Source organism: Ranitomeya variabilis, chromosome 7, assembly GCF_051348905.1.
Source record: "Ranitomeya variabilis isolate aRanVar5 chromosome 7, aRanVar5.hap1, whole genome shotgun sequence".
Taxonomy (NCBI): Eukaryota; Metazoa; Chordata; class Amphibia; order Anura; family Dendrobatidae; genus Ranitomeya; species Ranitomeya variabilis.
The window spans coordinates 1,472,192-1,496,710 of record NC_135238.1 but is presented as its reverse complement, the minus strand read 5'-3'; the positions used below and the strand labels follow the sequence as shown (position 1 = coordinate 1,496,710).

Sequence of the window (24,519 nt, the reverse complement as noted above, 5' to 3'; positions counted from 1 at the left end):
TACAGGTCCCCTCTCCGGTCAGGGTTTATATACAGGTCCCCTCTCCGGTCAGGGTGTATATACAGGGCCCCTCTCCGGTCAGGGTGTATATACAGGGCCCCTCTCCGGTCAGGGTGTATATACAGGGCCCCTCTCCGGTCAGGGTGTATATACAGGGCCCCTCTCCGGTCGGGGTGTATATACAGGGCCCCTCTCCGGTCAGGGTGTATATACAGGGCCCCTCTCCGGTCAGGGTGTATATACAGGGCCCCTCTCCGGTCAGGGTGTATATACAGGGCCCCTCTCCGGTCAGGGTGTATATACAGGTCCCCTCTCCAGTCACTGGGTATATACAGGTCCCCTCTCCGGTCAGGGTTTATATACAGGTCCCCTCTCCGGTCAGGGTGTATATACAGGTCCCCTCTCCGGTCACTGTGTATATACAGGGCCCCTCTCCGGTCACTGTGTATATACAGGGCCCCTCTCCGGTCACTGTGTATATACAGGGCCCCTCTCCGGTCACTGTGTATATACAGGGCCCCTCTCCGGTCACTGTGTATATACAGGGCCCCTCTCCGGTCAGGGTGTATCGCGTTGCTCACCCCTTGACACATTTCTTTCAGTTCAGGCCTTTATTATATACACATTCAGTATAAAATCTTCGATATTTTGAGTCTTTGTACAGATTTTGGGCTCCGCTCAGGGTGTATATACAGGGCCCCTCTCCGGTCAGGGTGTATATACAGGGCCCCCCCTCCGGTCAGGGTGTATACACAGGGGTCCTCTCCGGTCAGGGTGTATATACAGGGGTCCTCTCCGGTCAGGGTGTATATACAGGGCCCCCTCTCCGGTCAGGGTGTATATACAGGGCCCCCCCTCCGGTCAGGGTGTATACACAGGGGTCCTCTCCGGTCAGGGTGTATATACAGGGCCACTCTCCGGTCAGGGTGTATACACAGGGCCCCTCTCCAGTCAGGGTGTATACACAGGGGTCCTCTCCGGTCAGGGTGTATATACAGGGCCCCTCTCCGGTCAGGGTGTATATACAGGGCCCCCCCTCCGGTCAGGGTGTATACACAGGGGTCCTCTCCGGTCAGGGTGTATACACAGGGGTCCTCTCCGGTCAGGGTGTATATACAGGGCCCCTCTCCGGTCAGGGTGTATACACAGGGGTCCTCTCCAGTCAGGGTGTATACACAGGGCCCCTCTCCGGTCAGGGTGTATACACAGGGCCCCTCTCCGGTCATGGCGGTGTCCTCAGTCCTTGCTGCAGATGTCACTCGATCAGAGTCATCAGGTAGGAGAAGAGGACCAGGAGGAAGGGCAGAGACAACAGGAAGCCGAAAAACAGCAGGATACTCAGGACAGAGAACCTCCGGGAGCGGCGGGAGAGGGCGCTCTTCATCTCCTGGTCACATGCCTGCTCTGCCTGTGAGCAACAAATCAGAGGGTCAGAGAGCACGGACAGAGAGTGGGGGGCTCTGCAGAGGCGGACAGGGTGCGGGGGGCACTGCACAGGCGGACATGGTGCAGGGGGCTCTGCAGAGACGGACAGGGTGCGGGGGGCACTGCACAGGCGGACATGGTGCGGGAGGCTCTGCACAGGAGGACAGGGTGCGGGGGCTCCGCACAAGAGGACAGGGTGTGGGGGCTCTGCACAGGAGGACAGGGTGCGGGGGCTCTGCACAGGAGGACAGGGTGCCGGAGGCTCTGCACAGGAGGACAGGGTGCTGGGGGGCTCTGCAGGGACGGACAGGGTGCGGGGGGCTCTGCACAGGAGGACAGGGTGCAGGGGCTCTGCACAGGAAGACAGGGTGTGGGGGCTCTGAACAGGAGGACAGGGTGCGGGGGCTCTGCACAGGAGGACAGGGTGTGGAGGGGCTCTGCACAGGAGGACAGGGTGCAGGGGGGCTCTGCTCAGGAGGACAAGGTGCGGGGGGCTCTGCAGGGATGGACAGGGTGCGGGGGGGTCTGCACAGGAGTACAGGGTGCGGAGGGCTCTGCACAGGAGGACAGGGTGCAGGGGGCTCTGCACAGGAGGACAGGGTGCTGGGGGCTCTGCACAGGACAGGGTGCGGGGGGCTCTGCACAGGACAGGGTGCGGGGGGCCCTGCACAGGAGGACAGGGTGCGGGGGGGCCCTGCACAGGAGGACAGGGTGCGGGGGGCTCTGCTCAGGAGGACAGGGTGCGGGGGGCTCTGCACAGGAGGACAGGGTGCGGGGGGGCTCTGCACAGGAGGACAGGGTGTGGAGGGGCTCTGCACAGGAGGACAGGGTGTGGGGGGGCTCTGCACAGGAGGACAGGGTGTGGAGGGGCTCTGCACAGGAGGACAGGGTGTGGGGGGGCTCTGCACAGGAGGACAGGGTGTGGGGGGGCTCTGCACAGGAGGACAGGGTGTGGGGGGGCTCTGCACAGGAGGACAGGGTGCGGGGGGCTCTGCAGGGACGGACAGGGTGCGGGGGGCTCTGCACAGGAGGACAGGGTGCGGGGGGCTCTGCACAGGAGGACAGGGTGCGGGGGGGCTCTGCACAGGAGGACAGGGTGCGGGGGGGCTCTGCACAGGAGGACAGGGTGCGGGGGGGCTCTGCACAGGAGGACAGCGTGTGGGGGGCTCTACACCAGAGGACAGGGTGCGGGGGGCTCTGCACAGGAGGACAGGGTGCGGGGGGCTCTGCACAGGAGGACAGGGTGCGGGGGGCTCTGCACAGGAGGACAGGGTGCGGGGGGCTCTGCACAGGAGGACAGGGTGCGGAGGGCTCTGCACAGGAGGACAGGGTGCGGGGCGCTCTGCACAAGAGGACGGGGTGCTGGGGGCTCTGCACAGGAGCACGGGGTGCTGGGGGCTCTGCACCGGAGGACAGGGTGCGGGGGGCTCTGCACTGGAGGACAGGGTGCGGAGGGCTCTGCACTGGAGGACAGGGTGCGGGGGGCTCTGCACAGGACAGGGTGCGGGGGCTCTGCACAGGAGGACAGGGGGTGCGGGGGGCTCTGCACCGGAGGACAGGGTGCGGGGGGCTCTGCACAGGAGGACAGGGTGCGGGGTGCTCTGCACCAGAGGACAGGGTGCGGGGGCCTCTGCACAGGAGGACAGGGTGCGGGGGGCTCTGCACCGGAGGAGAGGGTGCGGGGGGCTCTGCACAGGAGGACAGGGTGCTGGGGGGCTCTGCAGGGACGGACAGGGTGCGGGGGGCTCTGCACAGGAGGACAGGGTGCGGGGGCTCTGCACAGGAAGACAGGGTGTGGGGGCTCTGAACAGGAGGACAGGGTGCGGGGGCTCTGCACAGGAGGACAGGGTGTGGAGGGGCTCTGCACAGGAGGACAGGGTGCAGGGGGGCTCTGCTCAGGAGGACAAGGTGCGGGGGGCTCTGCACAAGAGGACGGGGTGCTGGGGGCTCTGCACAGGAGCACGGGGTGCTGGGGGCTCTGCACCGGAGGACAGGGTGCGGGGGGCTCTGCACAAGAGGACGGGGTGCTGGGGGCTCTGCACAGGAGCACGGGGTGCTGGGGGCTCTGCACTGGAGGACAGGGTGTGGAGGGCTCTGCACTGGAGGACAGGGTGCGGGGGGCTCTGCACAGGACAGGGTGCGGGGGCTCTGCACAGGAGGACAGGGGGTGCGGGGGGCTCTGCACCGGAGGACAGGGTGCGGGGGGCTCTGCACAGGAGGACAGGGTGCGGGGGGCTCTGCACCAGAGGACAGGGTGCGGGGGCCTCTGCACAGGAGGACAGGGTGCGGGGGGCTCTGCACCGGAGGAGAGGGTGCGGGGGGCTCTGCACAGGAGGACAGGGTGCTGGGGGTCTCTGCAGGGACGGACAGGGTGCGGGGGGCTCTGCACAGGAGGACAGGGTGCAGGGGCTCTGCACAGGAAGACAGGGTGTGGGGGCTCTGAACAGGAGGACAGGGTGCGGGGGCTCTGCACAGGAGGACAGGGTGTGGAGGGGCTCTGCACAGGAGGACAGGGTGCAGGGGGGCTCTGCTCAGGAGGACAAGGTGCGGGGGGCTCTGCAGGGATGGACAGGGTGCGGGGGGGTCTGCACAGGAGTACAGGGTGCGGAGGGCTCTGCACAGGAGGACAGGGTGCAGGGGGCTCTGCACAGGAGGACAGGGTGCTGGGGGCTCTGCACAGGACAGGGTGCGGGGGGCTCTGCACATGACAGGGTGCGGGGGGCCCTGCACAGGAGGACAGGGTGCGGGGGGGCCCTGCACAGGAGGACAGGGTGCGGGGGGGCTCTGCTCAGGAGGACAGGGTGCGGGGGGCTCTGCACAGGAGGACAGGGTGCGGGGGGCTCTGCACCTGAGGACAGGGTGCGGGGAGCTCTGCACCGGAGGACAGGGTGCGGGGGGCTCTGCACCGGAGGACAGGGTGCGGGGGGCTCTGCATCACGTTATTACTGGATGTACCTGCAGAGCCAGGATTAAGGCTCGGATCCCCACGCAGGAGACCCCGCAGATGATGCTCACTATGGCCAATCTTCGCAGACTGCAGGACGGCTGACGTGTGGGATGGTCCTGTCTGTGCTGCCGACTGTCTGGGGGACTTGTGGGCTCTGGCACCGGTCTGATGAAGATCTCGATTTCCTCATCTGCTCCATTTTGAAGCTTCTGATTCTCAGACATTGGCCGAGCCTAGGATTAGAGACGTGTTAGGTGAGATCGCTGCTCCCCATCCCGTTATATTGCAGCACGTTAGGACGACGGCCCCATGACAGCACTATATGTACTGGACCATCCGCAGCCCACCCAAGTGCCAGCAGATCTCAGGCTCCTCCGGGAGCCCACGTCCCCTCTGTGCTCCTTCACCGTGGCCCCTATCCATGCAGGGCCACAGACCCCGGAGTGACATGGCGGCCCCTAACCTGTGGCTGCCCCCTCACCTGTGGGTGCCCCCTCACCTGTGGCGGCCCCCTCACCTGTGGCTGCCCCCTCACCTGTGGCTGCTCCCTCACCTGTGGCTGCTCCCTCACCTGTGGCGGCCCCCTCACCTGTGGCTGCCCCCTCACCTGTGGCTGCCCCCTCACCTGTGGCTGCCCCCTCACCTGTGGCGGCCCCCTCACCTGTGGCGGCCCCCTTACCTGTGGCGGCCCCCTCACCTGTGGCTGCTCCCTCACCTGTGGCTGCTGTGCCTCAGTCATGTCCTCTCATCCTGCAGGGCGCTCAGCTGCTGGCGGAGGTCGGGTGCTCACTGCCGTCACTGCCGACGATGACTCAATGGGACAGGTATGAAATACCTGGGGAAGGTGCGGGACTCTCCGTGACTCACACAGCCCGGAATGAGAGCACATTCCACAGCGCAGACCCAGCCCACTGTGGACGAGGGCGAAGGACGAGGACGGGCGGGAAATTATACCGGTGAATCACTGGAGGGACGTTATGTGCAGAATGAGGAGGCGACCAGGGACTGATCCTTACAGCAGCATTCTGTATAGTGTAAGGTGTGAGGACTGTTCATTCTGTATAGTGTAAGGTATGAGGACTGTTCATCCTGTATAGTGTAAGGTATGAGGACTGTTCATTCCGTATAGTGTAAGGTATGAGGACTGTTCATTCTGTATAGTGTAAGGTATGAGGACTGTTCATTCCGTATAGTGTAAGGTATGAGGACTGTTCATTCCGTATAGTGTAAGGTATGAGGACTGTTCATTCTGTATAGTGTAAGGTATGAGGACTGTTCATTCCGTATAGTGTAAGGTATGAGGACTGTTCATTCTGTATAGTGTAAGGTATGAGGACTGTTCATTCTGTATAGTGTAAGGTATGAGGACTGTTCATTCTGTATAGTGTAAGGTATGAGGACTGTTCATTCTGTATAGTGTAAGGTATGAGGACTGTTCATTCTGTATAGTGTAAGGTATGAAGACTGTTCATTCTGTATAGTGTAAGGTATGAGGACTGCTCATTCTGTATAGTGTAAGGTATGAGGACTGTTCATTCTGTATAGTGTAAGGTATGAGGACTGTTCATTCCGTATAGTGTAAGGTATGAGGACTGCTCATTCTGTATAGTGTAAGGTATGAGGACTGTGCATTCTGTATAGTGTAAGGTGTGAGGACTGTTCATCCTGTATAGTGTAAGGTATGAGGACTGTTCATTCCGTATAGTGTAAGGTATGAGGACTGCTCATTCTGTATAGTGTAAGGTATGAGGACTGTTCATTCCGTATAGTGTAAGGTATGAGGACTGCTCATTCTGTATAGTGTAAGGTATGAGGACTGTTCATTCTGTATAGTGTAAGGTATGAGGACTGTTCATTCCGTATAGTGTAAGGTATGAGGACTGCTCATTCTGTATAGTGTAAGGTATGAGGACTGTGCATTCTGTATAGTGTAAGGTGTGAGGACTGTTCATCCTGTATAGTGTAAGGTATGAGGACTGTTCATTCCGTATAGTGTAAGGTATGAGGACTGCTCATTCTGTATAGTGTAAGGTATGAGGACTGTTCATTCCGTATAGTGTAAGGTATGAGGACTGTTCATTCCGTATAGTGTAAGGTATGAGGACTGCTCATTCTGTATAGTGTAAGGTATGAGGACTGTTCATTCTGTATAGTGTAAGGTATGAGCACTGTCCATTCTGTATAGTGTAAGGTATGAGGACTGCTCATTCTGTGTAGTGTAAGGTGTGAGGACTGCTCATTCTGTGTAGTGTAAGGTGTGAGGACTGTCCATTCTGTATAGTGTAAGGTATGAGGACTGCCCACTCTGTATAGTGTAAGGTATGAGGACTGTTCATTCTGTATAGTGTAAGGTATGAGGACTGCTCATTCTGTATAGTGTAAGGTATGAGGACTGCTCATTCTGTATAGTGTAAGGTATGAGGACTGTCCATTCTGTATAGTGTAAGGTATGAGGACTGGTCATTCTGTATAGTGTAAGGTATGAGGACTGTCCACTCTGTATAGTGTAAGGTGTGAGGACTGTTCATTCTATATAGTGTAAGGTATGAGGACTGCTCACTCTGTATAGTGTAAGGTATGAGGACTGTGCATTCTGTATAGTGTAAGGTATGAGGACTGCCCACTCTGTATAGTGTAAGGTATGAGGACTGTCCACTCTGTATAGTGTAAGGTATGAGGACTGCTCATTCTGTATAGTGTAAGGTATGAGGACTGCTCATTCTGTATAGTGTAAGGTATGAGGACTGTTCATTCCGTATAGTGTAAGGTATGAGGACTGTTCATTCCGTATAGTGTAAGGTATGAGGACTGCTCATTCTGTATAGTGTAAGGTATGAGGACTGTGCATTCTGTATAGTGTAAGGTGTGAGGACTGTTCATCCTGTATAGTGTAAGGTATGAGGACTGTTCATTCCGTATAGTGTAAGGTATGAGGACTGCTCATTCTGTATAGTGTAAGGTATGAGGACTGTTCATTCCGTATAGTGTAAGGTATGAGGACTGTTCATTCCGTATAGTGTAAGGTATGAGGACTGCTCATTCTGTATAGTGTAAGGTATGAGGACTGTTCATTCTGTATAGTGTAAGGTATGAGCACTGTCCATTCTGTATAGTGTAAGGTATGAGGACTGCTCATTCTGTGTAGTGTAAGGTGTGAGGACTGTCCATTCTGTATAGTGTAAGGTATGAGGACTGTCCATTCTGTATAGTGTAAGGTATGAGGACTGCCCACTCTGTATAGTGTAAGGTATGAGGACTGTTCATTCTGTATAGTGTAAGGTATGAGGACTGCTCATTCTGTATAGTGTAAGGTATGAGGACTGCTCATTCTGTATAGTGTAAGGTATGAGGACTGTCCATTCTGTATAGTGTAAGGTATGAGGACTGGTCATTCTGTATAGTGTAAGGTATGAGGACTGTCCACTCTGTATAGTGTAAGGTGTGAGGACTGCTCATTCTGTATAGTGTAAGGTATGAGGACTGCCCACTCTGTATAGTGTAAGGTATGAGGACTGTCCACTCTGTATAGTGTAAGGTATGAGGACTGCTCATTCTGTATAGTGTAAGGTATGAGGACTGCTCATTCTGTATAGTGTAAGGTATGAGGACTGCCCACTCTATATAGTGTAAGGTATGAGGACTGTTCATTCTGTATAGTGTAAGGTATGAGGACTGCTCATTCTGTATAGTGTAAGGTATGAGCACTGTCCATTCTGTATGGAGTAAGGTGTGAGGACTGCTCATTCTGTATAGTGTAAGGTATGAGGACTGCGCATTCTGTATAGTGTAAGGTATGAGGACTGCTCATTCTGTATAGTGTAAGGTATGAGGACTGCTCATTCTGTATAGTGTAAGGTATGAGGACTGTTATGACCCCAATGGCAGAGGGTCTCAAAAGTACATACCAAGTCTGCAAACACAAAAAACCAGCTCATAGGGCAGTGGTAACTGGGCTGACCATATATCTAATCCTAGCACCACAAATAGCAGCAGCCGGGGAACGTGCCTACGTTGGTTCTAGACGTCTCGCACCAGCCGGAGAACTAACTAACCCTAGAAGGGAAAAGATAGACCTTTCTTGCCTCCAGAGAAAAGACCCCAAAAGTTGGATACAAGCCCCCAACAAATAATAACGGTGAGGTAAGGAGAAAAGACAAACGTAAGAATGAACTAGATATTTAGCAAAGAGAGGCCCACTGACTAATAGCAGAATATAGTAAGATGACTTATACGGTCAGCAAAAACCCTATCAAAATTTCCACGCTGGATATTCAAGAACCCCCGAACCGTCTAACGGCCCGGGGGGAGAACACCAGCCCCCCAGAGCTTCCAGCAAAATCAGGAATCACATTTAGTACAAGCTGGACAAAAAATAAGAGCAAAGCAAATAGCCAAAAAACAAGGAAGCAGGACTTAGCTTAATTTTGCAAGATCCAGGACCAGCAGACAGGAGCAAACAGAAAGGAACTGATTACAACGATGCCAGGCACTGGACTGAGAATCCAGGAAGTTTATATAGCAACACCCCTGGACTAACGACCCAGGTGGGTGCCAAACTGAGGAAAGACAATCCCAGAGTCATATCACTAGTGACCACAAGAGGGAGCCAAAAAGGTCTAATTCACAACAGTACCCCCCCTTTAAGGAGGGGTCACCGAACCCTCACCAAGACCACCAGGGCGATCAGGATGAGCAGCGTGAAAGGCACGAACTAAATCGGCCGCATGCACATCAGAGGCAACCACCCAGGAATTATCCTCCTGACCATAGCCCTTCCACTTGACCAGATACTGAAGCCTCCGCCTGGAGAGACGAGAATCCAAGATCTTCTCCACCACCTACTCCAACTCGCCCTCAACCAACACCGGAGCAGGAGGCTCAACAGAAGGAACCACAGGTACAACGTACCGCCGCAACAAAGACCTATGGAACACGTTGTGAATGGCAAACGACACCGGAAGATCCAAGCGAAAGGACACAGGATTAAGGATTTCCAATATCTTGTAAGGACCGATGAAGCGAGGCTTAAATTTAGGAGAGGAGACCTTCATAGGAACAAATCGAGAAGACAGCCATACCAAATCCCCAACACGAAGTCGGGGACCCACACCGCGGCGGCGGTTGGCAAAACGCTGAGCCTTCTCCTGTGACAACTTCAAGTTGTCCACCACATGATTCCAGATCTGCTGCAACCTATCCACCACGGAATCTACCCCAGGACAGTCAGAAGGCTCCACATGTCTCGAGGAAAAACGAGGATGGAAACCAGAGTTGCAAAAAAAAGGCGAAACCAAGGTAGCGGAACTAGCCCGATTATTAAGGGCAAACTCAGCCAACGGCAAGAAGGTCACCCAATCATCCTGATCTGCAGAAACAAAACACCTCAAATAAGCCTCCAGAGTCTGATTAGTTCGCTCCGTTTGTCCATTAGTCTGAGGATGAAAGGCAGACGAAAACGACAAATCAATGCCCATCCTAGCACAAAAGGATCGCCAGAACCTGGAAACAAACTGGGATCCTCTGTCAGACACGATATTTTCAGGAATGCCGTGTAAACGAACCACATTCTGAAAGAACACAGGAACCAGATCGGAAGAGGAAGGCAGCTTAGGCAAAGATACCAAATGGACCATCTTGGAAAAGCGATCACATACCACCCAGATGACAGACATTCCTTGAGACACCGGAAGATCTGAAATGAAATCCATGGAAATGTGTGTCCAAGGCCTCTTCGGGACAGGCAAGGGCAAGAGCAAGCCGCTGGCACGAGAACAGCAAGGCTTAGCCCGAGCACAAGTCCCACAGGGACTGCACAAATGACCGCACATCCCGTGACAAGGAAGGCCACCAAAAGGACCTAGCCACCAGATCTCTGGTGCCAAAAATTCCCGGATGCCCTGCCAACACCGAGGAATGAACCTCGGAAATGACTCTGCTGGTCCACTTATCAGGAACAAACAGTCTGTCAGGTGGACAAGAGTCAGGTCTACCAGCCTGAAATCTCTGCAACACACGTCGCAAATCCGGAGAAATGGCTGACAAGATTACTCCCTCTTTAAGAATACCAACTGGTTCTGCGACTCCAGGAGAGTCAGGCACAAAGCTCCTTGAAAGAGCATCAGCCTTCACATTCTTTGAACCTGGTAAATACGAGACCACAAAGTCAAAACGGGAGAAAAACAATGACCAACGGGCCTGTCTAGGATTCAGGCGTTTAGCAGACTCGAGATACATCAGATTCTTGTGATCAGTCAAGACCACCACACGATGCTTAGCACCCTCGAGCCAATGACGCCACTCCTCAAATGCCCACTTCATGGCCAGCAACTCCCGATTGCCAACATCATAATTCCGCTCAGCAGGCGAAAACTTCCTAGAGAAGAAAGCACATGGTCTCATTACAGAGCAACCAGGGCCTCTCTGCGACAAAACGGCCCCTGCCCCAATCTCAGAAGCATCCACTTCAACCTGAAAGGGAAGTGAGACATCAGGCTGGCACAAAACAGGCGCCGAAGTAAACCGGCGCTTCAACTCTTGAAAAGCTTCCACGGCTGCAGGAGCCCAGTTAGCAACATCAGAACCTTTCTTGGTCATATCCGTCAAAGGTTTAACAACGCTAGAAAAATTAGCGATAAAACGACGGTAGAAGTTAGCAAAACCCAAGAACTTCTGAAGACTCTTAACTGACGTGGGTTGAGTCCAATCATGAATAGCTCGGACCTTGACTGGGTCCATCTCCACCGCAGAAGGGGAAAAAATAAAACCCAAAAAGGGAACCTTCTGTACTCCAAAGAGACACTTTGATCCCTTAACAAACAAAGCATTCTCACGCAAAACCTGAAACACCATCCTGACCTGCTCTACATGCGAGTCCCAATCATCAGAAAAAAACAGAATATCATCCAGATAAACAATCATAAATTTATCCAGATACTTCCGGAAAATGTCATGCATAAAGGACTGAAACACTGAAGGAGCATTAGAGAGCCCGAAAGGCATCACCAAGTACTCAAAATGACCTTCGGGCGTATTAAATGCAGTTTTCCATTCATCTCCTTGCTTAATGCGCACAAGGTTGTACGCACCACGAAGATCTATCTTGGTGAACCACTTGGCACCTTTAATCCGGGCAAACAAGTCCGACAACAGAGGCAAAGGATACTGAAATTTAACAGTGATTTTATTCAGAAGCCGATAGTCAATACAAGGTCTCAAAGATCCGTCCTTCTTGGCCACAAAAAAGAATCCCGCACCAAGAGGGGAAGAGGATGGATGGATATGCCCCTTCTCCAGAGATTCCTTGATATACGAACGCATTGCGGTATGCTCAGGTACAGACAGATTAAATAATCTTCCCTTAGGAAATTTACTACCTGGAATCAAATCTATAGCGCAGTCACAGTCCCTATGAGGAGGAAGAGCACTGGAGCTGGACTCGCTGAATACATCCTGGTAATCAGACAAATACTCAGGAACTTCCGAAGGAGTAGAGGAAGCAATAGACACCGGCGGGGAATCATCATGAATTCCCTGACAGCCCCAACTTGACACAGACATTGCCTTCCAATCCAAGACTGGATTATGGGTCTGTAACCATGGCAGACCCAAAACGACCAAATCATGCATTTTATGCAGAACAAGAAAACGAATCACCTCCCGATGTTCAGGAGTCATGCACATGGTTACCTGTGTCCAAAACTGCGGTTTATTTTCCGCCAATGGCGTAGCATCAATACCTCTAAGAGGGATAGGATTTACCAACGGCTCAAGAACAAAACCACAGCGCTTGGCAAATGACAGATCCATAAGACTCAGGGCAGCACCTGAATCCACAAACGCCATAACAGGGTAAGAAGACAATGAGCAAATTAAAGTCACAGACAAAATAAATTTAGGTTGCAAATTACCAATGGCGACAGGACTAACAACCCTAGTTAGGCGTTTAGAGCATGCTGATATAACATGTGTAGAATCACCACAGTAAAAACACAACCCATTCTGACGTCTATGATTTTTCCGTTCATTTCTAGTCTGAATTCTACCACATTGCATTAAATCAGGTGTTTGTTCAGACAACACCACCAGAGGATTCGCGGCTTTGCGCTCCCGCAAACGCCGGTCAATTTGAATAGCCAGCGCCATGGAATCATTCAGACCTGTAGGAATGGAGAAACCCACCATCACATTCTTAATGGCTTCAGAAAGGCCATTTCAGAAATTTGCGGCCAGAGCACACTCATTCCACTGAGTAAGCACGGACCATTTCCGAAATTTTTGCCAATACACTTCAGCTTCATCCTGCCCCTGAGAAATAGCCAACAAGGCTTTTTCTGCCTGAATTTCAAGATTGGGTTCCTCGTAAAGCAATCCGAGCGCCAGAAAAAACGCATCAATATTTGCCAATGCCGGATCTCCTGGCGCTAGCGAGAAGGCCCAATCCTGAGGGTCGCCCCGTAAGAAAGAGATAACAATTTTTACTTGCTGAGCTGAATCTCCAGATGAACGGGGTCTCAGAGATAGAAACAATTTACAATTATTCCTGAAATTCCTAAACTTAAATCGGTCTCCAGAGAACAGCTCAGGAATAGGTATTTTAGGTTCAGACATTGGACTACTGGTAACAAAATCTTGTATACCCTGCACACGAGCAGCAAGCTGATCCACACTTGTAATCAAAGTCTGGACATTCATGTCTGCAGCAAGCACAAGCCACTCAGAGGTAAAGGGGAGGAAAAAAGAGAGGAAAGAAAAAAAAAAAAAAAAAACTCAGACTTTCCTTTCTTGTAATCCCACTTCTGCAATGCATTAAACATTCAACCTTGGCCTGGCATACTGTTATGACCCCAATGGCAGAGGGTCTCAAAAGTAAATACCAAGTCTGCAAACACAAAAAACCAGCTCATAGGGCAGTGGTAACTGGGCTGACCATATATCTAATCCTAGCACCACAAATAGCAGCAGCCGGGGAACGTGCCTATGTTGGTTCTAGACGTCTCGCGCCAGCCGGAGAACTAACTAACCCTAGAAGGGAAAAGATAGACCTTTCTTGCCTCCAGAGAAAAGACCCCAAAAGTTGGATACAAGCCCCCAACAAATAATAACGGTGAGGTAAGGAGAAAAGACAAACGTAAGAATGAACTAGATATTTAGCAAAGAGAGGCCCACTGACTAATAGCAGAATATAGTAAGATGACTTATACGGTCAGCAAAAACCCTATCAAACTTTCCACGCTGGATATTCAAGAACCCCCGAACCGTCTAACGGCCCGGGGGGAGAACACCAGCCCCCCAGAGCTTCCAGCAAAATCAGGAATCACATTTAGTACAAGCTGGACAAAAAATAAGAGCAAAGCAAATAGCCAAAAAACAAGGAGGCAGGACTTAGCTTAATTTTGCAAGATCCAGGACCAGCAGACAGGAGCAAACAGAAAGGAACTGATTACAACGATGCCAGGCACTGGACTGAGAATCCAGGAAGTTTATATAGCAACACCCCTGGACTAACGACCCAGGTGGGTGCCAAACTGAAGAAAGACAATCCCAGAGTCATATCACTAGTGACCACAAGAGGGAGCCAAAAAGTCTAATTCACAACAGAGGACTGCCCACTCTGTATAGTGTAAGGTATGAGGACTGTTCATTCTGTATAGTGTAAGGTATGAGGACTGCTCATTCTGTATAGTGTAAGGTATGAGCACTGTCCATTCTGTATAGAGTAAGGTGTGAGGACTGTTCATTCTGTATAGTGTAAGGTATGAGGACTGCTCATTCTGTATAGTGTAAGGTATGAGGACTACTCATTCTGTATAGTGTAAGGTATGAGGACTGTCCATTCTGTATAGTGTAAGGTATGAGGACTACTCATTCTGTATAGTGTAAGGTATGAGGACTGTTCATTCTGTATAGTGTAAGGTATAAGGACTGTCCATTCTGTATAGTGTAAGGTATGAGGACTGTTCATTCTGTATAGAGTAAGGTATGAGGACTGTCCATTCTGTATAGTGTAAGGTGTGAGGACTGTTCATTCTGTATAGTGTAAGGTATGAGGACTGCGCATTCTGTATAGTGTAAGGTATGAGGACTGTCCATTCTGTATAGTGTAAGGTATGAGGACTGCGCATTCTGTATAGTGTAAGGTATGAGGACTGTCCATTCTGTATAGTGTAAGGTATGAGGACTGCTCATTCTGTATAGTGTAAGGTATGAGGACTGTCCATTCTGTATAGTGTAAGGTATGAGGACTGCGCATTCTGTATAGTGTAAGGTATGAGCACTGTCCATTCTGTATAGAGTAAGGTGTGAGGACTGTTCATTCTGTATAGTGTAAGGTATGAGGACTGTCCATTCTGTATAGTGTAAGGTGTGAGGACTGCTCATTCTGTATAGTGTAAGGTGTGAGGACTGTCCATTCTGTATAGTGTAAGGTGTGAGGACTGCCCACTCTGTATAGTGTAAGGTATGAGGACTGCTCACTCTGTATAGGGTAAGGTATGAGGACTGCTCATTCTGTATAGGGTAAGGTATGAGGACTGCTCATTCTGTATAGTGCAAGGTGTGAGGACTGCGCATTCTGTATAGTGTAAGGTATGAGGACTGTCCATTCTGTATAGAGTAAGGTATGAGGACTGTCCATTCTGTATAGTGTAAGGTATGAGGACTGTTCATTCTGTATAGTGTAAGGTATGAGGACTGTCCATTCTGTATAGAGTAAGGTGTGAGGACTGTTCATTCTATATAGTGTAAGGTATGAGGACTGTTCATTCTGTATAGTGTAAGGTATGAGGACTGCTAATTCTGTATAGTGTAAGGTATGAGGACTACCCATTCTGTATAGTGTAGGGTATGAGCACTGTCCATTCTGTATAGAGTAAGGTGTGAGGACTGTCCATTCTGTATAGAGTAAGGTATGAGGACTGTCCATTCTGTATAGTGTAAGGTGTGAGGACTGTTCATTCTGTATAGTGTAAGGTATGAGGACTGCTAAATATGTATAGTGTAAGGTATGAGGACTACTCATTCTGTATAGTGTAGGGTATGAGCACTGTCCATTCTGTATAGAGTAAGGTGTGAGGACTGTCCATTCTGTATAGAGTAAGGTATGAGGACTGTCCATTCTGTATAGTGTAAGGTGTGAGGACTGCTCATTCTGTATAGTGTAAGGTATGAGGACTGCGCATTCTGTATAGTGTAAGGTATGAGGACTGTCCATTCTGTATAGTTTAAGGTATGAGGACTGCACATTCTGTATAGTGTAAGGTATGAGGACTGTCCATTCTGTATAGAGTAAGGTGTGAGGACTGTTCATTCTGTATAGTGTAAGGTATGAGGACTGTCCATTCTGTATAGTGTAAGGTATGAGGACTGCTCATTCTGTATAGTGTAAGGTATGAGGACTGTCCATTCTGTATAGAGTAAGGTATGAGGACTGTCCATTCTGTATAGTGTAAGGTATGAGGACTGCTCATTCTGTATAGTGTAAGGTATGAGCACTGTCCATTCTGTATAGAGTAAGGTGTGAGGACTGTCCATTCTGTATAGTGTAAGGTGTGAGGACTGTTCATTCCGTATAGTGTAAGGTATGAGGACTGCTCATTCTGTATAGAGTAAGGTATGAGGACTGTCCATTCTGTATAGAGTAAGGTGTGAGGACTGTCCATTCTGTATAGTGTAAGGTGTGAGGACTGTTCATTCCGTATAGTGTAAGGTATGAGGACTGTTCATTCTGTATAGAGTAAGGTATGAGGACTGCTCACTCTGTATAATGTATGGTATGAGGACTGTCCACTCTGTATAGTGTAAGGTATGAGGACTGTGCATTCTGTATAATGTATGGTATGAGGACTGTCCACTCTGTATAGTGTAAGGTATGAGGACTGTGCATTCTGTATAGTGTAAGGTATGAGGACTGTGCATCCTGTATAGTGTAAGGTATGAGGACTGTCCATTCTGTATAGTGTAAGGTATGAGGACTGCTCACTCTGTATAGTGTAAGGTATGAGGACTGTGCATTCCGTATAGTGTAAGGTATGAGGACTGTGCATTCTGTATAGTGTAAGGTATGAGGACTGCTCACTCTGTATAGTGTAAGGTATGAGGACTGTCCATTCTGTATAGTGTAAGGTATGAGGACTGTCCACTCTGTATAGTGTAAGGTATGAGGACTGCTCATTCTGTATAGTGTAAGGTATGAGGACTGCTCATTCTGTATAGTGTAAGGTATGAGGACTGCTCATTCTGTATAGTGTAAGGTATGAGGACTGTCCACTCTGTATAGTGTAAGGTATGAGGACTGCTCACTCTGTATAGTGTAAGGTATGAGGACTGTGCATTCTGTATAGTGTAAGGTATGAGGACTGTCCACTCTGTATAGTGTAAGGTATGAGGACTGTTCATTCCGTATAGTGTAAGGTATGAGGACTGCGCATTCCGTATAGTGTAAGGTGTGAGGACTGCGCATTCCGTATAGTGTAAGGTATGAGCACTGTCCATTCTGTATAGTGTAAGGTATGAGGACTGCTCACTCTGTATAGTGTAAGGTATGAGGACTGTGCATTCTGTATAGTGTAAGGTATGAGGACTGTCCACTCTGTATAGTGTAAGGTATGAGGACTGTTCATTCCGTATAGTGTAAGGTATGAGGACTGTTCATTCCATATAGTGTAAGGTATGAGGACTGCGCATTCTGTATAGTGTAAGGTATGAGGACTGCTCATTCTGTATAGTGTAAGGTATGAGGACTGCTCATTCCGTATAGTGTAAGGTATGAGGACTGTGCATTCTGTATGGTGTAAGGTATGAGGACTGTCCACTCTGTATAGTGTAAGGTATGAGGACTGTTCATTCCGTATAGTGTAAGGTATGAGGACTGTTCATTCCATATAGTGTAAGGTATGAGGACTGCGCATTCTGTATAGTGTAAGGTATGAGGACTGCTCACTCTGTATAGTGTAAGGTATGAGGACTGTGCATTGTGTATGGTGTAAGGTATGAGGACTGTCCACTCTGTATAGTGTAAGGTATGAGGACTGCTCACTCTGTATAGTGTAAGGTATGAGGACTGTGCATTCTGTATGGTGTAAGGTATGAGGACTGTCCACTCTGTATAGTGTAAGGTATGAGGACTGTTCATTCCGTATAGTGTAAGGTATGAGGACTGTTCATTCCATATAGTGTAAGGTATGAGGACTGCGCATTCTGTATAGTGTAAGGTATGAGGACTGCTCATTCTGTATAGTGTAAGGTATGAGGACTGCCCACTCTGTATAGTGTAAGGTATGAGGACTGCTCATTCTGTATAGTGTAAGGTATGAGGACTGCCCACTCTGTATAGTGTAAGGTATGAGGACTGCTCACTCTGTATAGTGTAAGGTATGAGGACTGTGCATTCTGTATAGTGTAAGGTATGAGGACTGCTCATTCTGTATAGTGTAAGGTATGAGGACTGCTCACTCTGTATAGTGTAAGGTATGAGGACTGTGCATTCTGTATGGTGTAAGGTATGAGGACTGTCCACTCTGTATAGTGTAAGGTATGAGGACTGCTCACTCTGTATAGTGTAAGGTATGAGGACTGTTCATTCCGTATAGTGTAAGGTATGAGGACTGTTCATTCCATATAGTGTAAGGTATGAGGACTGCGCATTCTGTATAGTGTAAGGTATGAGGACTGCTCACTCTGTATAGTGTAAGGTATGAGGACTGTGCATTCTGTATGGTGTAAGGTATGAGGACTGTCCATTCTGTATAGTGTAAGGTATGAGGACTGGTCACTCTGTATAGTGTAAGGTATGAGGACTGCTCATTCTGTATAGTGTAAGGTATGAGGACTGCCCACTCTGTATAGTGTAAGGTATGAGGACTGCTCACTCTGTATAGTGTAAGGTATGAGGACTGTGCATTCTGTATAGTGTAAGGTATGAGGACTGCTCATTCTGTATAGTGTAAGGTATGAGGACTGCTCACTCTGTATAGTGTAAGGTATGAGGACTGTGCATTCTGTATGGTGTAAGGTATGAGGACTGTCCACTCTGTATAGTGTAAGGTATGAGGACTGCTCACTCTGTATAGTGTAAGGTATGAGGACTGTTCATTCCGTATAGTGTAAGGTATGAGGACTGTTCATTCCATATAGTGTAAGGTATGAGGACTGCGCATTCTGTATAGTGTAAGGTATGAGGACTGCTCACTCTGTATAGTGTAAGGTATGAGGACTGTGCATTCTGTATGGTGTAAGGTATGAGGACTGTCCATTCTGTATAGTGTAAGGTATGAGGACTGGTCACTCTGTATAGTGTAAGGTATGAGGACTGTGCATTCTGTATGGTGTAAGGTATGAGGACTGTCCACTCTGTATAGTGTAAGGTATGAGGACTGTTCATTCCGTATAGTGTAAGGTATGAGGACTGTCCATTCCATATAGTGTAAGGTATGAGGACTGCGCATTCTGTATAGTGTAAGGTATGAGGACTGCCCACTCTGTATAGTGTAAGGTATGAGGACTGCCCACTCTGTATAGTGTAAGGTATGAGGACTGCCCACTCTGTATAGTGTAAGGTATGAGGACTGCCCACTCTGTATAGTGTAAGGTATGAGGACTGTTCATTCCATATAGTGTAAGGTATGAGGACTGCGCATTCTGTATAGTGTAAGGTGTGAGGACTGCGCATTCCGTATAGTGTAAGGTGTGAGGACTGCGCATTCCGTATAGTGTAAGGTATGAGGACTGCCCACTCTGTATAGTGTAAGGTATGAGGACTGCCCACTCTGTATAGTGTAAGGTATGAGGACTGTTCATTCCATATAGTGTAAGGTATGAGGACTGCTCATTCTGTATAGTGTAAGGTATGAGGACTGCCCACTCTGTATAGTGTAAGGTATGAGGACTACTCATTCTGTATAGTGAACGTAGAGCAAAAGAACTCAAGGAGAGTTTCCAGGAATGTGGTTACAATAACCACTCCCTAAAAATGCATTTAACAGGGTCAAAAACTCTAGTCGTCATGGCCTCGTCTATGCTTCCCATGCGTGTCCACCCAATACAAAAATCCCTATAATTGCACAGTATCATTCTCTCTGGCACTTGATGAAGAAATCGTTGGAGAAATAGTTTCTAATTTTTTTAGGGGAGAAAACACAACCAATATTTGTTTCCTAAACCTGATATTTTTGCGAGATGCAGCAAAAGCTTGAGGGTCCTGCTGGTGCAGAGTCATTGCAGCTACACCAATCAGATGACCTTGTCTTTTGCTCGCACACATGTTCCAAGTTGGGAATGTTCTCCATGTGGGAAGTGTGTGGTGTGCCCCAATATTGAAAAAAACAACCACTTTCTATTTCTTTGATGGCCTCACTGAGTTTAAGGTTTAAGGTCACTCAATTCATCACGTGTTCTACAAAGGTTGCAGTTTATTGTACCAGCTGCCCCAAAATATACAAAGGACTTACTACGCGGGCTTTACAAGTGCGTGTTCAGGAACATGTGCGGGATATCCTAGCAGCGAAAGAAGTGAGTAAGGTGGAGAATCTACGCACGTTACCAAAACACTTTACAAGTCCACCTAACTGTAGTGAATGCCTGTTGTCTCATATCATAGGCTGTATTGGATATCTATTGTCTTAGGTGCTCTTATACCTTTATGGTTTATGTCAGAGGTCCCCAACCTTTCTGACCTTGAGAGCCACAGCCAGCTCCTCCCCCACTCTCAGTAGTGACACCGAGAGCCTCCATCACACCAAGGTAGTATGCCAAGCTCCACTGTTTCCTATCTCACTCCCATTCAAATCTGCTCTTCTGTCCAGAGCTACACACAAAAGTAACCATTTAGGGATCTTCTCTTAATAGTTATTTACATCTGGTGATAATGCACCAAGCTGGCAGGCAGCCACGAGCCACACATCATGGGCTCGCGAGCCACATGTGGCTCCCGAGCTACAGCTTGGGGACCCCTGGTTTATGTGAAAGGGTAGGCCAGGGCGGTAGTCATGGCTGAAGACTCCGGCTTCATCGCACCCTGACCTCCCCTCACATAAACAAGGTGCTCCTTACTCAGCATACGTGTGTCTTCAGGTCCAGCATCATCAGGTTCTCTTCAGCGCCACTGAAGGCTGTCTGCAGACGCTTTTCCAAGAATTGAGACACAGTTCATTCCAACTTTAAACTGAACACTTTACAGTTTCCATTTCTCAGCACATCCAAGTATTTCACAGCATTAACCACAGATTGCACAGCACATGTATCTTCACCTTTCCCTGCACTACTTGCCACGTCCTCCAATACATTATGGGTAATAGTGCCTTTGGCGGCACTGCAGCGTCCTCCATATCCAGACTCACTGTATTTGGGGTTCTCCTCGTCCGTTTCGCACCAGAACAAAGGATATCAACCCATTCAATGACCTGCCACATATTGGACAATCTGCGCCTTGTATTATTCTTTCTGTCACACAGTACGTATCCGGGACGGACCGTACCTTTCGATCCGTCAGCACTCCCCCTTTTCAGCTGTCACGGTCCGGCGTCCTGCAGTCTGTTTCACCCCAGACACATGAACTTCAGCCCCTGAAGTCAGCTGCAAAATGGTGAGTGACCTGCCCTTCTATGCTGGTGTAACGTCACCTGCTGTTCTTCAGCCTCTGTTCCAACCCTGCTGTAGCCTGCTGCTGTGAACTTTTCCAGCAGCTCCAATTCTCATTAACCCCTTAAGCCCCAAGGGTGGTTTGCACGCTAATGACCAGGCCAATTTTTACAATTCTGACCCCTGTCCCTTTATGAGGTTATAACTCTGGAACGCTTCAACGGATCCCAGTGATTCTGACAATGTTTTCTTGTGACATATTGTACTTCATGATAGTGGTAACATTTCTTTGATATAACTTGCGTTGATTTGTGAAAAAAAGACATTTTCCAACTTTGAATTTTTATGCCCTTAAATCACAGATGTCACACAAAATAATAAGTAACATTTCCCACATGTCTACTTTACATCAGCACAATTTTGGAACCAATTTTTTTTTTTTGTTAGGGAGTTATAAGGGTTAAAAGTTGGCCAGCAATTTCTAACTTTTACAACACCAATATTTTTTAGGGACCACATCCCATTTTAAGTCATTTTGAGGGGTCTATATGATAGAAAATAACCAAGTGTGACACCATTCTAAAAACTGCACCCCTCAAGGTGCTCAAAACCACATTCAAGAAGTTTATTAACCCTTGAGGTGTTTTACAGGAATTTTTGGAATGTTTAAAAAAATATGAACATTGAACTTTTTTTCACAAAAAATTAATTTCAGCTCCAATTTGTTTTATTTTACCAAGGGTAACAGGAGAAAATGGACCCCAAAAAATGTTGTACAATTTGTTCTGAGTATGCTGATACCCCATATGTGGGGGTAAACTACTGTTTGGGTGCATGGCAAAGCTCGGAAGGGAAGGAGCGCCGTTTGACTTTTCAATGCAAAATTGACTGGAATTGAGATGGGATGCCATGTTGCGTTTGGAGAGCCCCTGATGTGCCTAAACATTGAAACCCCCCACAAGTGACACCGTTTTGAAAAGTAGATCCCCTAAGGAACTTATCTAGATGTGTGGTGAGCACTTTGACCCACCATGTACTTCACAGAAGTTTATAATGCAGAGCCGTCAAAATAAAAAATCATTTTTTCACAAATATGATATTTTCGCCCCCAATTTTTTATTTTCCCAAGGGTAAGAGAAGAAATTGGACCCCAAAAGTTGTTGTGCCATTTGTCCCGAGTACGCCGATACCCCATATGTGGGGGTAAACCACTGTTTGGGCGCATGGCAGAGCTCGGAAGGGAAGGAGCGCCATTTGACTTTTCAACGCAAAATTGACTGGAATTGAGATGGGACACCATGTCACATTTGGAGACCCCCTAAGGAACTTATCTAGATGTGTTTTGACAGCTTTGAACCCCCAAGTGTTTCACTACAGTTTATAACGCAGAGCCGTGAAAATAGAAATTCCTTTTTTTTTTTCACAAAAATTATTTTCTAGCCCCCAGTTTTGTATTTTCCCAAGGGTAAAAGGAGAAATTCGACCCCAAAAGTTGTTATCCAATTTGTCCTGAGTACGCTGATACCCCATATGTGGGGGGGAACCACCATTTGGGCGCATGGCAGAGCTCGGAAGGGAAGGAGCGCCATTTGGAATGCAGACTTAGATGGATTGGTCTGCGGGCGTCACACGTTGCATTTGCAGAGCCCCTGATGCACCTAAACAGTAGAAACCCCCCACAAGTGACACCATTTTGGAAACTAGACCCCCCAAGGAACTTATCTAGATGCAGGGGTGGGATTCAGCCGGTACGACCCGGTACGGGGCAGCCGTTTACTAAAATTTCTATCTGCCAGCGTTCCGGGAGCCGGCTCTGCAGCGTGAGTGAACCGACTCTTTTTTTTTTTTTTTCCTTGTCTGGCGCCTGCAGCCTATCAGATTCAGCGAGCTCAGTGAAGTGTGACTGTGAGTCATGTGGGAGGAGCAGACAGGAGAGAGGGAGATGTGAGTCTGTGGAGTGTAAAGAAATGCCGGTGAGTCCAGTGATGTGATCACAAAATCAGTCCCCACTCCCTAGGAAGGCACAGCCGGTGCGGTTGAAGTGTCGCTGTATTGTTCCCCTCAGCACCCGGGCATTCACCTCACACAGGTACCGCAGCTGTGCAGCCTGTAGCCTCCCGTCAGGCCAGGCTTGTGCTGGAGAGGTGGCCAGGCTTGTGCTGGAGAGGTGGCCATGCTGTTAGTATCAGCTCCCTCTAATAACGGCTGCAGTTCTGTGCCATCTCCAATTATCTGACACTCTGCAGCTCTTCTTGTCTTTACACTTTTGCAACCTTTTTAATGCACCCAAAATATCTGCAAATCATGGTGATTAACCCCTTCATGTTGCAGCTATTGTTCTTTTTCTGCCACACCTTTCAGGAGCCTTTGTAAGGGCTTGGGGTTTTGTTTTTCTTTTTTGCAGGACAAGTTTTAGTTCTGAATGAGCCCATTTTACCATATAATGTCCTGAAAAACCAGGAAAAAAAAAGTTCACAGTGAGGTAAAATGAAGGTGGGGAAGCAATTCCACCGTATAGTTTGGTGGATTTGTTTTGCGTAGTTCAGAGTGCACGGTTTCATTTGAGGTGGTCTCACACGTGGCATCACAGGAGGCTGGGGCTGCACTCGCTTCTCTGCAGCGTCTCGCCACATTGATCACCTACAGTAAGGGTACCGTCTCACAGTGGCACTTTGGTCGCTACGACGGTACGATCCGTGACGTTCCAGCGATATCCATACGATATCGCTGTGTCTGACACGCAGCAGCGATCAGGGACCGATCAGAATCGTACGTCGTAGCAGATCGTTTGGAACTTTCTTTCGTCGCTGGATCTCCCGCTGACATCGCTGGATCGACATGTGTGACACCGATCCAGCGATGTGTTCGCTTGTAACCAGGGTAAACATCGGGTTACTAAGCGCAGGGCCGCGCTTAGTAACCCGATGTTTACCCTGGTTGCCATTGTAAATGTAAAAAAAACCAAAAACACTCACCTTCTGATGTCTGTCACGTCCCTCGCCGTCTGCTTCCCGCACTGACTGTGAGCGCCGGCCGTAAAGTAAAAGCAGAGCACAGCGGTGACGTCACTGCTGTGCTGTGCTTTACGGCCGGCACTAACAGTCAGTGCGGGAAGCCGCCGGCGGGGGACATGACAGACATCAGAATGTAAGTATGTAGTATTTGTTTTTTTTTACACTTACAATGGTAACTAGGGTAAACATCGGGTTACTAACCGCAGCCCTGCGCTTAGTAACCCGATGTTTACCCTGGTTACCCGGGACCTCGGCATCGTTGGTCGCTGGAGAGCGGTCTGTGTGACAGCTCCCCAGCGACCACACAACCACTTACCAACGATCACGGCCAGGTCGTATCGCTGGTCGTGATCGTTGGTAAATCATTTAGTGTAACGGTACCTTAAGGCCAGGCCATCAATGTTAGTCATGGACAATCTCTTTAAACTTGTTCTATCTGTAATACTACCTCAATCATATTTACTGTAACTTAACTGTTAATAAAGTTGGTATGTAACTAGGGTTGCAGTGCCATATTCTGTTTGACTTGCTGGGATTTGTAGTGCTGTGCACCACCAGCAG

The 24,519-nt window shown here is 49.1% G+C and overlaps 1 protein-coding gene and 1 long non-coding RNA gene across 2 annotated transcripts in view; one reads left to right on the top strand and one right to left on the bottom strand.

The window, feature by feature from the left end:
- Nucleotides 1–353: 353 nt before the first annotated feature.
- TMEM265 (transmembrane protein 265) lies at nt 354–5,242 on the bottom strand. The gene is made up of 3 exons (XM_077273602.1): nt 5,088–5,242; nt 4,381–4,605; nt 354–1,408 (listed from the first exon to the last, which is right to left on the bottom strand). The coding sequence occupies exons 1-3, from the start codon at nt 5,109–5,111 to the stop codon at nt 1,256–1,258; spliced, it is 402 nt and encodes a 133-aa protein (XP_077129717.1). The 5' UTR covers nt 5,112–5,242; the 3' UTR covers nt 354–1,255.
- Nucleotides 5,243–5,261: 19 nt separating this feature from the next.
- Nucleotides 5,262–24,519, top strand: part of LOC143784982 (uncharacterized) — a 31,625-nt gene continuing 12,367 nt past the window's right edge. The window contains exon 1 of the long non-coding RNA XR_013217935.1: nt 5,262–5,411. This is a non-coding gene — a long non-coding RNA (uncharacterized LOC143784982). The remainder of the gene's footprint in view (nt 5,412–24,519) is intronic.